The sequence below is a fragment of the Hypoxylon fragiforme genome, assembly GCF_022984875.1.
Source record: "Hypoxylon fragiforme strain CBS 206.31 chromosome Unknown GGS25scaffold_1, whole genome shotgun sequence".
Classification (NCBI taxonomy): domain Eukaryota; kingdom Fungi; phylum Ascomycota; class Sordariomycetes; order Xylariales; family Hypoxylaceae; genus Hypoxylon; species Hypoxylon fragiforme.
In genome coordinates, this window is record NW_026054756.1 from 4,075,135 (window position 1) to 4,090,933 (window position 15,799).

A 15,799-nucleotide genomic window follows, 5' to 3' on the forward strand; every position below is an offset into this window, starting at 1 on the left:
CAAAAAATTGCCGGGTGAAAATAAATAGTCACGTGGGCACCCCCGAGCCCGCACATATGATAAAAGCGTTTGATACCAAACTAACTAACTATCTTTCTTATAAATCACATCTTCTAAAACACGCCACAGTACGCATATATAGACACGCACTGTATAGGTCCACTGTACCAGGCACCCCTTTTGAGCAGCTTGCACGCACACCACCGTCAGAAGCGTTTGTAATCCGGAACGGAGTTACCCGGAACGGAGGACAAACTCGATGTGGGTGTGACATGCCGTTCCTACAAGGGTACATATGATATATAGTAATATAAACGCTGACTGTTGGCTCCATGTGACATCCACACTACAACGCTAGATCTGCGAAGCGGTCCAACTTTCCGTCCGGGACCTTACGGCGGCCTTTGTAGGTAAGTAGGACATATCTTACATACGCGCGCGCGCGCACTAACATGCATATGGCATATGACATCCATTATAAAAAGGAAGCCGAGAATCCGGTGTGATGACACGACTGACTTGACGACCTGAACTTGGTAGCTATAAAATCAGATCCTGAACCTTGGAAACTTTTGTATATAACTACGCGGTAAAGTAAATATCTCACATAGGTAAAAACATCATGGCGCAACCAGCACCCGAACTCAACATCCCGGCCTCGACGGCGACGGTCGACGTCTCCATCATCAACACCAGCAGCATCCTCTACGGGCTCGACACCACGCGGTTCTTCGGGCCCCAAGTCCCGGGCCACGAGTACCTAGCGGGGCCGTGCTACTCCTTTCTCATCCAGCACCCGGTGCTGAAGCGGTCGCTGGTGTTCGACCTGGGCGTCAGGAAAGACGTCGAGAACACGCCGCGCCCGCTGCTAGAGGCGGCCAAGGCGGGGGGCGTCGGCATCTCGGTGTCGAAGGACGTGCGCGAGATCCTGGACGAGAACGGGGTCGACGCCAAAACCATCGAGGCCGTCATATGGTCGCACGCGCACTTTGACCACACGGGAAACCCGGCCAGGTTCGACCCCAACACGGCGCTGATCGTCGGCCCCGGCGTTAAGGAACACTTATTCCCGGGCTACCCCGCCAACCAACACGTCATGTTCCTCGAGGCCGACTACGCCGACCGGGAGGTGAAGCAGCTGGACTTCACCGCGGGCACGCCGTTTAAGATCGGCCAGCTGCCCGCCATCGACTACTTCGGCGACGGCTCTTTCTACTTCCTCGACACGCCCGGCCACTGCATCGGGCACGTGTGTGGCTTCGCGCGCGTGACCAGCAACCCGGATAGCTTCGTGCTCATGGGCGGCGACGTCGTGCACCACGAAGGGGAGCTACGCCCGAGCCGGTTCCACCCGCTGCCAGACTCCATCTCGCCTCATCCATTCGACCCGAACGGCGACAGCGCGCCGTGTCCGGGGCACCTGTTCGAGAAGCTCCTGCACGACGGGAAGAAGGACGAGCCGTTCTACCGTGCCACCACCGTCGACCAGCACGGCTACCCCAGCGTGCACCACGACGCCGCTCTGCGTGTCGAGACTGTCTTCAAGGTGCAGGAGCATGACGCCCACAACAACATCCTCTTCGTCCCCGCCCACAGCCACTACATGCTGAACGTTGTGGACTTCTTCCCCGCGAAAGCCAATGACTTCGTCAAGAAAGGCTGGGTCGGCAAGACGAGGTGGAGTTTCTTGGCCAACTTCGCCAAAGCGGTGGGCCATGAAGGCAAGGTAGAGGCTGCTGGTGACTACAATACGCCGCATACGAGTTAGGTACCTAAGGTTGGCACCAGGAAATGAACCGCTCGCTAGGTAGGCAGAGGGAGGGTTCGGCGTTTAGGAACGGGAAACATCCCATTATGAAAAATCTCCTCTTGATGATAAGTGTCATTTTTGGGCGTTGCATGGTGAAGCGAGGTAGGTAGGGAGGTACCTAATAAGTGCCTGTTTATGTTGCACGACAGTTTGCTGTTGTACAACTCCAGCCCCTGAAGATGGTGAGTAGATAGATACCTAAATAAATAGATGCTTGTAGCATACATACCTGGGTACCTAGGTATCATCTATCCATATCATACGCTGACTCCAGCCCTTCGTAAATGAACCAAGTTACGCAACAAGGCGCGAATCTAGGTACTTAGTTGGTAGGTTGGTCATCGGTAAATACCACCGTGTGCATTTATGTTAGTTAGATGAGGAGGCATCTCAGTCCAGGTGGGTTGGTATTGGCTCATGCGCGGCGGTGATTGTTCTGAATGGGTCCCAACTAGGGTTGTTGTCGCTGGATCTCCGTCTATGCCAAACGAAGGCGGCGCTGTTGCATTGCCCGACATCGTGTTAACCATGTACGAGAAGTCGGCTCCTACCCGTGATGCCCATTGACCGTCAATGCTTGCAAGTCCTTCTTGGACGTTGGGGTCGATGTGAACGGGGTTGCGCGGCTGATGCTTGCCCTGCGCTATTATGTTCAAGATCGCCGACTTTACGCGCTCAAATACATCACGATACTTTCTAGCCGATGGATAGCGCTCAGCCACAATGTATAAGAGAATTTGACAATCCGTTAGCGGCCCGTCTATGCTGATGGAGTTTTGAGGAGTTAGCCATGCGCAGTATATCAGAGTAAGGCCTGCTATATGTTAGTAAACTAGTCCAAGAATGGGGGAAGACCGGTGAGTCCACCGTGATATGCTTACCTGCTAGGAATACAGATTGTATCGACAGTGCCGAGAAACCTATTGGGAATAGATGGTGTAGTTTTCGATAATCGGAAATAATACCAATACAAGCGTCAGCACATATATTCAGGTAATGCATGTTTACAGGAGTCTCGGCAAGTTGTGGGTATAGCAAGAAGCGAACGCAGCGATAGTAATGAAGCGTATATAGCTCGATGCCCTCAAAAGCATTGTCGTGCCGATGAACGTAGTGGGCCGCTTCATGGGGAATAGCATCTTTCCATGCGTGCAGTCGATCAATAAACGAGTTTATAATGGTTTTGGAGACCTCCTTAGGTTGATCAACCCTATAAACGTCGTGCTGGATTTCCGACTCGATTTGCTTCAGTCGCACCCGGTGAATAAAAGATGTTAATGTGTTGGGAGGATTAACCGGAATATTGCTAACACGCGTAGATGCTAGGCGGATGACCTCATCGTCAATCGTGTCTTCGTTGATATCATAGGGTAGTTCTACATCGATATCGCGGTCTGATATAGATGGAGGTCGTCCGATAGCAATCGAAATATCTCGATCAAGTAAGTATGCGGTCCAGAACAGTCTTTTATCCATCTCGCCTTCCATGTTTAGTTGTGGTCTCCGTGGTTGTCGGTGTAAACCGAGTTCTATACACAGCCTCATGGCTTCCCCAACGAAGGTCCAGGCGCCTGGATCCCTGGGAGCCCGTGTGCAATAGAGGGCCATGAGCAATAAATAGTTAATTGTGCGGCAATCCCGAAGACGAAGCATTGAATCCAACTCATCAAATGCTAGATTATAATGTTGGTCGCTGAAATAATGCCCCATTTCGCCAGCTGACTCTAGCCAGCGCCCACTTACCGCATATATAAGATGTAATATGGCTCGTTCATATTCGTCAGTGAGGACATCTCGGTTATTATGAAGCCTCACCACTTGTGATGAGTGTATGATAGGGTATCGTGTCGCTATGTGCCTGAACCATCCGTGTAAGAGTCTTGTAGCGACCTGGGGACTCAAAAAGGGGACCCCTATCATATCGCCTTCGTTGGTTGAATAGATAGATTTTGGTGCTGGATCATCGTCGCTTTGACTAGAGAACTCTTCATAGGGACTGGAAATCGAGGATCTCTGACTGTGTACAAATGAACCTAGTACTCGCCCCATGGTAATATTTGAAGATGCACCAATGTAGTGTCCAGATGCCGAAAGTGACAAGTCCCTGACGGCAAGTAAAATATCGTTTGAACATTCTTCCTTATCTTGCTGGACTTGCGATCGTGTTACCTGACGAGACTGACTCGTCGGCTCTCCAGCTATATGTGCTGATGAGGTTGGCTGTCTTAAATGCCCTAGATGATCAACGCCACCTCTAGGGTTATGTCCAATTGAATTAAGATATAATTCTAGCTCGGCGATTCGCTTTTCAAGAGCCCTGATATATATCTTCTTCTCCCCTGCAGCAGGAACAAGGGGAACGATGTAGACTACATGGCGATATGTTATCAGACACATAAAGGTAGGCTCGCCAACGATACGAGTGACATACCGCATTTCAATGACAGACGGGCACATGAACCGCAAGCGGGTCTTTGGCCATCACACTATAACAGGCACAAGTTAGACAGTGCTTTTCAACAGGTGGTGGTGAGGTTCAACACACCTTTTGCTTTCTTGTCTTACACCTTTCCGTCAAGACTTATTAGCTGATACGTTTTCACGTGAAGGATATATATAACTTACCTCTGACATGCTAAAGCAACACGTTCGCGTTTGGCTACTTTATGATGTCCAGCAGACTTCTCCAAAGTTGGCGCATTCGGTGATGCCTCATGGCTATCACCTGTCTCTGGTGAAGACCCAGAAGCATCTAAGTGAGACATCGGCAATGATGCATATAAAGTCCGTCTTTAACGTCTTAACTAAGCCAAGCTATGATATAGTGGCGGCACTGGCGGGAAGCAAGCGGGCCAAGTGGGCAATACGGAGTGTGCGCGTTAGGGCTCCCGTACGAATTGGCCTACAGGGATATCCCAAGCTCAACTCGATCTATTCTGTCGATTTGAATAGTTACTTTCCACCCAAATTCTCGTAAGCTTTAAAAGAAGATAAACGGAAGTTATCACACGTGAGCTCCAAAGAGTATGGTAACCTTAACAGGATACTGGTTCCCAGTTCGATGTCTTCCTGACTACCTACTAACTGGATTCATAAACCTGTGATCCCCTATTGCTAGGTACTCAGTACGGTAACAGCTACTGGATAACCTAGGTACATCTATATGGATCCCTATGTCCGTGGTTAGGTAAGCAACACACCTAAATGCCACTACTTATAGGTACCGTAGATCCGGGATCATTGACCCGATATGGCCCAAAGAGTCGGGAATTAGGGGGAATACCCCGGCGCCGAACTTTCGGGGGAGATGTTAGGTCTCAATAAGTTCGGCTAGAGGGCGGAGATAACAGATTCGAGGGAGGTCAAGATGCAAATGATCTTGAATACCAGTTGCATATAGTAGTGATAGGTAGTTGGCGGTGTATTTGGTGTATACGAAGTAATGGATCATGAATTGCTGAGAGTTGAGTCGTCTTGCTGTTTTTCTTATCATAGACTAGTTATACCCCTAGACCTAGGTAATAAGTAGGTATACTCAGAAGGGTATGTAGATAGGTAGATGTCTATAGTTAATGATGAGAACATAAAACCGTAATCGAATGATTATATAATTATATATTATCTACATGACCTGAAAGTAAGAAAAAAAACAGTTTAGGGTTGACAAGGGAACTTCATTAATATCCTTGAGTTCCGTTATGTTCAGGTAACTTAGGTAAGAGCCAACGAGTGGATTCATGAACTTCAGGGCCATGAACTAATAAACTACTACCGCCCGGGCGGCTACAGGGCTCTTCCCTGTTGCTTACCTCTGGGGCTAGATAGCCCTGGGGATGCAGACTATTCCTAGGTAGGCAAGTAGGTACTATTGATTGTAGGTCGTGCGGAATGTTCTTATTGGATTGTCGGAATAGTACCGCTTTAGTTATGCGCCAATTGAAAAATGGATAACCGGGCTATACCCATGTAAGTCTAGGGTGTTTCGTTTACAGTTACATTTTATGTACATAAGTCACGATAAGTGCCTACCTACATGTAGTACCTAGTAGGCTACATATAATGTCATATATGTAGTACCCATAATAGTTCAAAGTTACGTCTTCTCATGTCTGATATTGATATGATATTGGTATGATATTGATTGTGAATCTCTTTCTCAACTAACTACATCATAACTATTCTTTCTCTCGGACCCCAAATAGACATCTCAGCCACCAAACTCATATGATCTTCTACCGATACTAATATCTGGTAGTTCCACACTCTTTCGATCTCTAAGTATGACAATATCAATACACCCGTCACTATCTAGGGACTCGGGGAACAAAGTCTGAAGGTCGCGTATCAGGGGCCTTTTGCATAGACGACACTCTCCTTTTCTGACCAGTTTATTGTACCATTGCGCACAGAAGCCTATCCAATTCCAATCCCCAGTCAGACACTCCGACGACATCGGGTACTCTTCTGCCCTTGTATCCGCTAGATGATGCAGAATCATAGAATAGATCCAAAATATGTAGAACGGCGGACAGTGTAAAGGGTGGTTAGCCTCCGGCCGCCTCACTTTCAGCCCTAACTCAGGCCCCCACCACATCATCTCTCTGAGCATCGTCAAATGATCGGTATTCCATCCTTCCGTTACCTTCGTAAGGCTCAAGCGGCGGCCAAATATGCAACGTTCTATGTCAGATAGACGTGCAGCTACATGAGTATGTTTGCCAGGGCGGAAGTCATGATCAAAGCGAGGTCGACGCATGGGCTCAGAGCCGTGAGGCGCGGTTACGTACGCAAAGCATGGCCTCCCGCCGCGCTGGTCCTTGAAAACGTTGCCGAGAACGAACCCGTTTGGTACGGGGTACATCCGTTGATCATCGATATCTAGAACATCCTTGCATTGTAAGAATTGTTCCGTGTCTCCGATAACGTGCCTCATAGCTTGTGCGCGGCTGGTACGGCATACCGAGAAGCATGCCAATTGTGTGTCACTTTTGTCGACAATGTTCGCTGCTGTGCTTGAAAGATACGTATTGCCGTTGCTAATATTGAACCTGGCTCTTGACATGGTATGTTGAGAAAGGTAAAAGAGTCTTTCCTTGTAAGCATGCCAATCGGGATACTCTGATGCTTGCGGGTCCGGATACCCCCACGGTGGAGGGAAGGATGCCAATGTTGCGGGCAACTCTTCTTGGATCCATCCAGTATAAGGGATTAGCCCAGCAGGGTCAGTCTCTTGCAACTGAGGGATCGGAACAAATGGCCATATAGTGGCTACCCGCGCACTCCATTCGGTTCGTATGTATTCCGAATCTCCCAATACCAGCTCCCAGATGTATAATTGAATCTCGACGGGAAGTTCCGTGAACTGATAGAAAGTAGGGGTAGAAGCGGTAATTGTGGATGCTTGCTGGGGGTCCATCTTTCTGGACTCCTTGATCTCCTTGCGATTGTTAAACTTCAAACTATGTACTATGCCGTACACCGAACGACCAGGAATTTATGGAGGGTAGTCTGGCAGTTCTAGGTGGTGCTAGGATTCATAGTCATATTTATGTTGATGATCGTATTACGGTCAAGACTGTGTTGGTCGCCAAAATTCAAGTCCTAGATCCACCATGTCTGCGGCGCAGCCACAAAGTTGATGGGATGTCAATCTTACATACCTAAGGGGCATGTATGCAGGTAGTTAAGTAAGTGCCAGCAAGATACCTAAGTGCTTACCGGTCATGCTCTTCCCTATGTCGGCGTTCACTGTATTGTTGTATTTGGTAATGTTAGTTACCTTATTCAATGGCCAACTCAGTATCAGATAACTATGGGTACACGTGCATTACGCCAAGAGCATCACGTGATCTTTAAAACTCTTTAATCTTTAATTGGCTAAGTTAACCTAACTAGTTCCTCATTGACTCCTTTCCTTCTTACATGCCTACAATCAGCCTTGGAAAAGTTAGCATGATTCCCGCTTTGGAACAATTACACGATACCCAAGTGGGTTCCAATCAAATGTCGAATATGACATCACTGGTAACCTAGTGTATTCGTTTCATTGTGTCAGTGATACCTACTAAGGAGAATACCTATCAGGTACTATGTAGGTAAGAAGAGGTACCGGCTAGCTGACTGGGTAGGTACCTTATACCTCTAGGGCTATGCACAAGACAGCTTGGGCATCTTTGTTTGCAAAGATCGTTTCTGAAGTCCTTGCCCAAAGGTGATGGGAGAGTTAATTCCGCACTCCAATTTCGCTTTCTGGGGTTCTTGAGTGGGCCTAGCTTGGCACCTATGCTCTAGAGCGAGCCTAGTAAATACGCAGTAGTGACAATTCTCTAGGTTACATCTTATATTAACATCGTTTGGTGATGGTTACACTATCACTCAGCCTTAGACCCCCAACCGGCCAATTCGGTGTCACCTCCGCCTTTCTTCTAACCACTAACTATTGCAACTTGAATCTCTTCCGGGCATCAATACGGAAACCTTCCGGTAGCTCCGCCTAACGCCAACCATTCGACTGACCTGACCCACTAACCTAAGCAAACATCAGATGACTAATAGCCTAACAAGTTACAACTCCTTGCTAGAACACGTAAAACTAACTACAGGGCTGCGGCTCTTGATATTCTATTCTAACGAGTATAGTTGCTGATCTACTAGGTACGGAGTTCCCAAGATGTACTAGGTATCTACGGAGTACCTGGTCTCCATTCACATCGCTCACTCATAATGTGGGACCCACACATCCAAAAGTCTGGAACAGCTATCAGATTGGTAGTGGCTGCTATCTGTTCCGCTGTGGTGGCAGAGTGGCTGTCGTCAAGGCAATCAGAACTTATTTCTGAACTCCTGGCTTGGCTGCTGTTACCAGTCATCGTTGAGGTCTTCAAGCGAGTCGCCGGCAGCAACATTTCATGGCAAGCCCCTATTGTCGGTATAGAGTCCTCAAGTCCTACATCACCATGTCTACTCTGGATTATTGCCGCAAGTGTCACAACATCCTCATACTGTAGGGCAGATAATAATATTGGTGGATCTCTGGTGAGTACATGGTCACGAATCAACATGGAGCTTTGGAAACTAAGAACTAGCAGTCGGCATTGATCCCGTTTCTCCTAATATGTCGGGATAACTCGCAACCCAAGTACTCGGGATCAAAACTGTCTATTTCACAGATTCGACACCCCGATAACTCGATATGGAGGACAATTTTGCCTACTGCTATTCCTATTCTGACCCTAACAGATTGGAGTATGCGGGGGATTGCTTTGTCTCTATCCCCAGGTGTTCTATTGTGCGTCTTATATGCCGCCATCGTATACTCGACTCCTACAGAGAGCCACCAGTCTAATCAGCTGGTAAACATTGATGCCATAGCTGACTCCCTTTCACGGCGTGTTGCCGCCATCTTATTCATTGCTCTAGGGGTGCAAGCTATCGTATTCAGCTCTTACTCCTACAACCCTACCCATGTGTTATTACTAGCTCTTTTTAAGGGGCTTTCTTGGTATTTTTTGCTGCTTCTGGTATTGGCCACTTCCTATAACGATAGCTCAAGAGACATACTTACCTGTCTCCTAGATTCAACATGCCCCGTGGGGCATTGTTACCGCTATAAGAACTTTTACTATTATATCCACTCGTGACCCGGCGATAGAATCTTCAGGGGCACAAGCGTTGTCTCATGCCATCGCGTCTCTTTTCCCCCTCGGTCAGACCATTCAAATTATTCCCAAGAATTTGAAAGCTAGGTCGGGCCTTTGGGTACTTTTACTTATCCCTCTCATCCCGTACTTGGCCAACATCATCACAATCACGGCCGCGAGCTCTGGAGCGGAGAATTTCAGCAACTTATATGAGCATCCCGTTGAAGACTTGGTCCGAGACGCTAAGATAGACTTTGAAAACTTATTGCACAAACAGTCCAAGACCTACGCGGCCGCCCGTGAAGAATATCAACGGAGATATGGAAGACCGCCACCGCCCGGCTTCGAAGCCTGGTACGAGTTTGCAATTTCTCACCAGTCGCCTATTATCGACGACTTCGACATCATCAACGACGCGCTCTCGCCGTTCTGGAAGCTTGGCGGTAAACAGGTCCAGCAAATCATGAGAAATGTCCAGAATGTGCCGAACAATGAGCTTTGGTCTTGTAAAATTTCTCGTACTGCCGCTAATACCGAATGTACTCATCCTTACCGCTCGTACGATAGACATTTTGGTCTACTATTTGATACTCTGTTGGGTAGTGTGCGTGGTAAACTACCCGATGTGGAATTCCTCGTGAACCACCTTGACGAACCGAGGGTGCTGATTCCGCCAACACCAAACGGTGTTCTTCCCCACAGCAAAAGGCCTTTCGAATTCACACAGCTATCAAAGCAGCCGGTCTGGGATGTAGTCACCAAGTACTGTGAAGCCCAACGAAGCCAAACAGATACGGGATTCACGAATATAGAGAAGGCCCACGGTCTTCCATTCGTCACCCGCCCCTCTTCTGCTAAGGATCTATGTATACACCCTGAGCACAGCGTTATGCATGGCCTTACCACCAGCCCCTTTTCCTTCCGCCTCATCGAAGGCCTGGTTCCCGTTCTCACGACAGGCTCACTTTCAACGATGGGTGACATCCTTTTGCCCAGCCCCGCCTACATCGAGGACGAGTTCAAGTACGACGAGCAGCACGACGTCGACTGGGACAAGAAGCGGAACAACCTCTACTGGGCCGGTTCCACCACCGGCGGTTTCGCAATGGATGACAACTGGCGATCTTTCCAACGACAGCGATTCGTCACGCTGGCAGAGAACCTAGAAAAGCAGCAGTATACCTACCTTCGCGAGTCAAACGGCGCGGCGGGCCGTGTGCTCTCGTCCTTCCTCAACGGCCGCCTCTTCGACGTGGCGTTCACCAAGATCTTCCAATGCGAGAGCAAACACTGCCGGGAGCAGAGCCTGTACTTCAACACCAAGGGCTGGGCAGGCAAAGACGAGGCGCTGAAGTCGCGCCTCGTGTTCGACCTCGACGGCAACGGCATCAGCGGCCGCTACTACAAGCTGCTGGCGTCCAGGTCGACGCCGCTCAAGCAGACGCTGCTGCGCGAGTGGCACGACGAGAGACTGGTGCCCTGGGTCCACTACGTGCCCGTGAGTCAGAGCTTGGAGGAGCTTCCGGAGCTGGTCGTGTATCTCACATCGACGGATAGGGGGCGGCGGACGGCGAGGGAGATTGCGGAGCAGGGCAGGGAGTGGTATTACCAAGCCCTCCGAGAGGCTGATCTGAGTGTTTATGTTTATCGGCTGGTGTTGGAGCTGGCGAGGTTGCAGGATCCTGGTAGGGAGGCAAGTTGAGAAATGAAACTGTATAGTTATGATCTGTATAAATAGATCTCTAGACCCAGCTAGAGCTCGGGGCGTTTTTAGTACATACCTACTTACCTAGGTTAGGTACTCTTACATGTAGGTATACAGAAACCCTCATATTTCCACTACAGAGCACGCAAATTACAACGAAACCCAAGTGAGACACTGGCTCGCCCGGAGCCGCCGGACTATGACATCGCAGTCGGGCTTGCGACCCCTACCCTGCCCTGCCCTACCGGGGACGTCCGTCTCGTCAATATCGCAGTAGCTTTATATTCTTCTAGGTTAGGTTAGTCGAATTAAACACCTATGTACCTAATACGCAAGGGATACAAACGTCACCTTTACATGTGTAGACCACAACCCCCTCCCCCTCTCTCAGATCTCGGCACCTACAGTACCTACCTAGGTTAACCTAGTTTAGGTAGGTACATAGATTGGGTAGTGTGATATATCACATCTCACGGAACACAAGAAAGCTGAAAACCGGGACTAAAGAAAAAAAAGAGGGCTGAAAAGTAACTATCTAACTAACTAACTAAAAAAAAAAAATTTCCTAATCACAACACACTAATCGGGTAGTTATAAAAAAAGAAAGTTTTTCGGAAACATGGATAAATGGATGGCTTTTAGGAGAATTAATTAATTAATTAATAACCTTGGAAGAAGCAGCCTTATGTAAGGCGATCGGGAATATTAAGATGATGATATTGATGATGATGACTAGGCTAAGTACATACATACATGTATTAGGTTAGTTAGTTATGGCAAAGCTTGCTTTTTCGTGTATGACATTGCTGTAACCTAGTAGGTACCGACGTCAAAGAACGGATGTCCATTTAAAACCAACCCGATAACTAACCTACAGTACCTACTCTTTAACTATATAAATAACTGCCCTTCGGTACCTGTCTCTACTAGGTACCTAATATATACCTACCTAGGTACCTATACCCTAACCATAAAACACATGTCTCCAAACCTCCAACTTAAGCTTAACAACTAATTAGTTAACCGTTGCGGTCCGAAAAAAAAAAAACTTAATCAATCAATCAATCAATTAATCAATTCACCGTATCCGGCCCTAAAAATAGCCAAGTGGATTGCCAGGCTAAGCAGGCGGTGAGACGACCGCGGTCCAATGATGGGCGAGACAGTGGGCAGGGGTTAGGCTTGCAATTGAGGATTGTCTGGGGTTTTCAAACGGCAGTAAAAATGCTTACCTATGTATGTACAGTATGTCCATGGGCTGCTTTTCCATTTATGTAGTTAGTTACCAGCCATTTGGAAGTTTTAAAACATGAAAATATGAAAAAATAGTAAAAATTTCAAAATAGGTATTCAAATACTAAACACTCAAAGACAAAGAAGAAGAACAGTTATATTATAAAAAATACACTTCTAGATTTCATAGTTATTAACATTCAATGTTACTTTAGGCACTTATCAGTATCTACCTACCTAGAGTACGGACTTGCCTACTTGCCAGGTAGGTAGGTATGTATACGATCGGTCATCCTCAGCATAGACGACTTCGAATTCGGTTGAGCTAGGTAGGATAGGATATAATAACTGAGTATGTCCAAGCACTATGGCGTCGTTCAAGACACCTCACAACCTCTCCGCAAGATTCGACTTCGAAATTCCTCCTCTACCTCCACCTCCACTTCCATTTCATCTACCACCACTGCCACTACCAACACCACCACCAGCAGTTCATCCTCTTCTTCTTCTCTAGTCTCTTCTGTGCTAGAAATCCAAAGACATGCCAACACTAGGGAGAATTGGCTCAAATCCCTCGCCTGTCTCTACCTAGCCGACGACAACGAAGAGCCCAGCGGTAAACGAAGGCGTGTCACCAATGGCAGCATAGAGACGGGCGAGACCGAACTACTACGGAGAAGATTCCTCTACCCCGTCGAGGACGAAGAGGACGGAAGGGACTACATCGCCGTATCGTATACATGGCAGACATCCGAAGATGAAGGAGACATTGAGGAGGAGGCCGTGGGAAGATACCTTGTCGAGTCTCGTAGGGCGGGCGAGCCCGCACTCGCCAGCGAGGTGAGGAACACGGTCTGGGACCGTGTACTCAACTACGCCGACCATGTCGACTGCGAGAACATCTGGATCGACCGAGAGTGCATTGACCAGGAAGATGAGGCCGAGCAGGAGGCCGCCATCCAAAGCATGCACTTGGTGTACAGTCTGAGCCGGAGGCCAATTGCTCTTCTTACCCGACCAATCGAGACGATCGAAGAGCTTGATCTCCTGACCGACCTCATGTGCGGCGAAGTCAGCCCAGACAAAGAAGCCGCCGTGCTAAACCTCTTGAATGGCATCACTTCCAACCTGTGGTGGAAGCGGGCATGGACTTTCCAGGAAGAATACAGGGCCTCCACCCGCATGACCCTGCTCATACCCCATCACTGGAGTCTAGAAGGCCGCAAGCAAGCAGCAAGAGACTACATGGACCGTCCCATTTTGGGCACCATCGAGGGCGAAATATGCATAAAATCCGTGGATTTCCGAAGACAGGCCACCAAGTTCTGTCTCGCGTATCGAGAGAAGTCAGAGAAGAAGGACATCTGCGACAAGATACTGAAGACGGCAGCACGGTATAACGTGCTCCTCAAAGAAGAGTCGTATCCGTTGTTGTCCGGCACCGGTGGCCCCTCTTCCGTGTCTCGCTCCATGTCCCCCACTATCCTCTCTGACATCAACAAGCGCGGCATCACGCTGGAATCCGATCGTCTCGCCATCGCAGCCAACTGTTCCGGCTACAGCACACGCCTGGATACGAACTCCCTCAACCACGACGGCAGCAGCCTCAGCCTGTCCATCCTGACCTTATACCTCCTCAACGGCGAGATCATCGAGAACGACCCAAAACGGTCCAACCACCACCGCGGCGGCACCCTCGACGACACCATCTTCGACTTCCTCTCCAAACAAAGCCTGCGCACCTTCCGCCCCCCGCTCGACGAAGGCGGCCTAACCTTCATCAAGAACTGCCGCTTCATCCAACCCCAGCTAACGCCTTCCGGCACCCTGACGCGCGGCTTCCTCTGGAAGCTGGGCAAGATAATCCGCCACCGGCCGATGAAGTACGACAAGTACAGTACCATCTCGCCCCTCAGCACCTTCGCCACGAACCTCAGCTACGGCAAGTACGGCGGCGTCAGCTACAAGGACCTCGCCGTCCGCATCCTCCCCTACGGCCCCGTAAAGAAATACCGAGCCCGTCGCTGGGGCCTCATGGGCTGCATGGCCGACGAGATCGAGAACGCGCTGCTCGAGGGGAAGCCGCTTCGTCTGGCCTCCCTCGTGCACCCCAAGTATGGGGCCGAGGGGAGCCCGTACCGCGCTGTGTTTGTGGGCGGTGGTGATACGGAAGCCGAAAAGGACGATAACGACTGGAACGAGGACGTAGAAAGCTACGCTTTCACGGCTGCCCACTTCGGTAGAAGCTCTCTTGGCGATGTCACACGCCACGTCTCCCTCGAGGTTAGGGCTGAGTGGCCTAAATGCGATACACCAGCTACGGCGGCTTCGGTGGCCATGGCGCCCAGGCTCTATATCAAGCGCTGGCTTAACGGGCTGTGCTTTTATGATGGGGTGCCGGCAAGGCAGGTCTTGTTTCCGTGGCCGGCTGCTATGCTGGAGGAACGAGAACAAGAGCAAGAACAAGAACGAGAACAAGCAAGAGAGGAAAATGAAGAGGGGAAAGGAGAAGAAGTGAAGCAGGTAGCTACCTAGGTAGGGTATTCGCTTCTCAACAACACAACAACGCTTATACGAATTTGAAACGTGGAACGAGAGACGTCCGACAACAGGTAGCATTTCTCCAGGGGATGAATGAAGGGGCGATATTTTCCTTTTTTTTTTAAAAAAAAAAGAAAAAAAGAAAAGATTCTAAAAAAACAAACGATCTACATGAAAGTATGCATGGCATCATCGGAACAAACAGGGGAAGAAGGGGGAAATGGGGGGGGGGGGAGAGGGGATGAGTGTTCATTGTGCTCGCCCTAGCCTACCTTATTAGGTAATTGGGTATCGACGATGAACGTGTAAATAGTTACGGATGGGAATGGGATGGGAATGGGAATGGAAATGGAAATGGAATATAAAGACTTAAAGTAAATAACGACTACATACATACATACCTAATATACCTGAATAGGCACTTACTTACCTGCCTCCTTACCTACATTTGCTGTAGAGTAGGTAGTTTATATACTTCAAGATTGCGTAAAATTGAGAGCTGTGAATTGAAAAGGAAGATCAAAAGATCAGACCTTGACTAGGTAGGTGCCTAGGTAGGTACCTAGGTAGAAATGCTCTTAAATACAAGACCACGGTGCGTCGCGCTTTCCTCTCTGGTGTGCCTGCCACCATCATCTGGGAGGTGACCAAATGTAAGAGTTGACTAGGTCAAGTTAGTTAGGTACCTAGGTTAAGCCACAACCTTAGAGGCCTCTCCTTATCTACCTACCCAGGGCAGGTACCCGACTGTTTGTAGAGGTCCGAGGACGTACTAGAGGTACCTACATACCTAGCTCAAGGTATACTACTATACTGACCTACATACCTCACACACCCCTTAACAACTACGAATCATTTCACTCACTCAAG

General features: G+C 48.8%; 5 protein-coding genes across 5 annotated transcripts; 3 read left to right on the top strand and 2 right to left on the bottom strand.

Annotated features, from left to right (window-relative positions):
- The first annotated feature begins 506 nt into the window (after positions 1 to 506).
- GGS25DRAFT_60975 (beta-lactamase-like protein) lies at positions 507 to 1,958 on the top strand. Its single transcript, XM_049265899.1, has one exon. It carries the CDS (start codon positions 623 to 625, stop codon positions 1,766 to 1,768), a length of 1,146 nt encoding a protein of 381 aa, XP_049122007.1. The 5' UTR covers positions 507 to 622; the 3' UTR covers positions 1,769 to 1,958.
- GGS25DRAFT_60925 (fungal-specific transcription factor domain-containing protein) lies at positions 1,959 to 4,725 on the bottom strand. The gene is made up of 4 exons (XM_049265898.1): positions 4,436 to 4,725; positions 4,356 to 4,377; positions 2,692 to 4,296; positions 1,959 to 2,624 (listed from the first exon to the last, which is right to left on the bottom strand). The coding sequence occupies exons 3-4, from the start codon at positions 4,265 to 4,267 to the stop codon at positions 2,149 to 2,151; spliced, it is 2,052 nt and encodes a 683-aa protein (XP_049122008.1). The 5' UTR covers positions 4,268 to 4,296; positions 4,356 to 4,377; positions 4,436 to 4,725; the 3' UTR covers positions 1,959 to 2,148.
- A 1,209-nt stretch (positions 4,726 to 5,934) lies between these two features.
- On the bottom strand, positions 5,935 to 7,574 carry GGS25DRAFT_472671 (uncharacterized protein). The gene has a single exon (XM_049259473.1). It carries the CDS (start codon positions 7,224 to 7,226, stop codon positions 6,018 to 6,020), a length of 1,209 nt encoding a protein of 402 aa, XP_049122009.1. The 5' UTR covers positions 7,227 to 7,574; the 3' UTR covers positions 5,935 to 6,017.
- A 614-nt stretch (positions 7,575 to 8,188) lies between these two features.
- GGS25DRAFT_61052 (uncharacterized protein) lies at positions 8,189 to 11,252 on the top strand. The gene is made up of 3 exons (XM_049265900.1): positions 8,189 to 8,845; positions 8,899 to 9,330; positions 9,386 to 11,252. Exons 1-3 carry the CDS (start codon positions 8,534 to 8,536, stop codon positions 11,150 to 11,152), a joined length of 2,511 nt encoding a protein of 836 aa, XP_049122010.1. The 5' UTR covers positions 8,189 to 8,533; the 3' UTR covers positions 11,153 to 11,252.
- Positions 11,253 to 12,442: 1,190 nt separating this feature from the next.
- Positions 12,443 to 15,598, top strand: GGS25DRAFT_472680 (uncharacterized protein). The gene has a single exon (XM_049259474.1). It carries the CDS (start codon positions 12,743 to 12,745, stop codon positions 14,921 to 14,923), a length of 2,181 nt encoding a protein of 726 aa, XP_049122011.1. The 5' UTR covers positions 12,443 to 12,742; the 3' UTR covers positions 14,924 to 15,598.
- Positions 15,599 to 15,799: the final 201 nt, after the last annotated feature.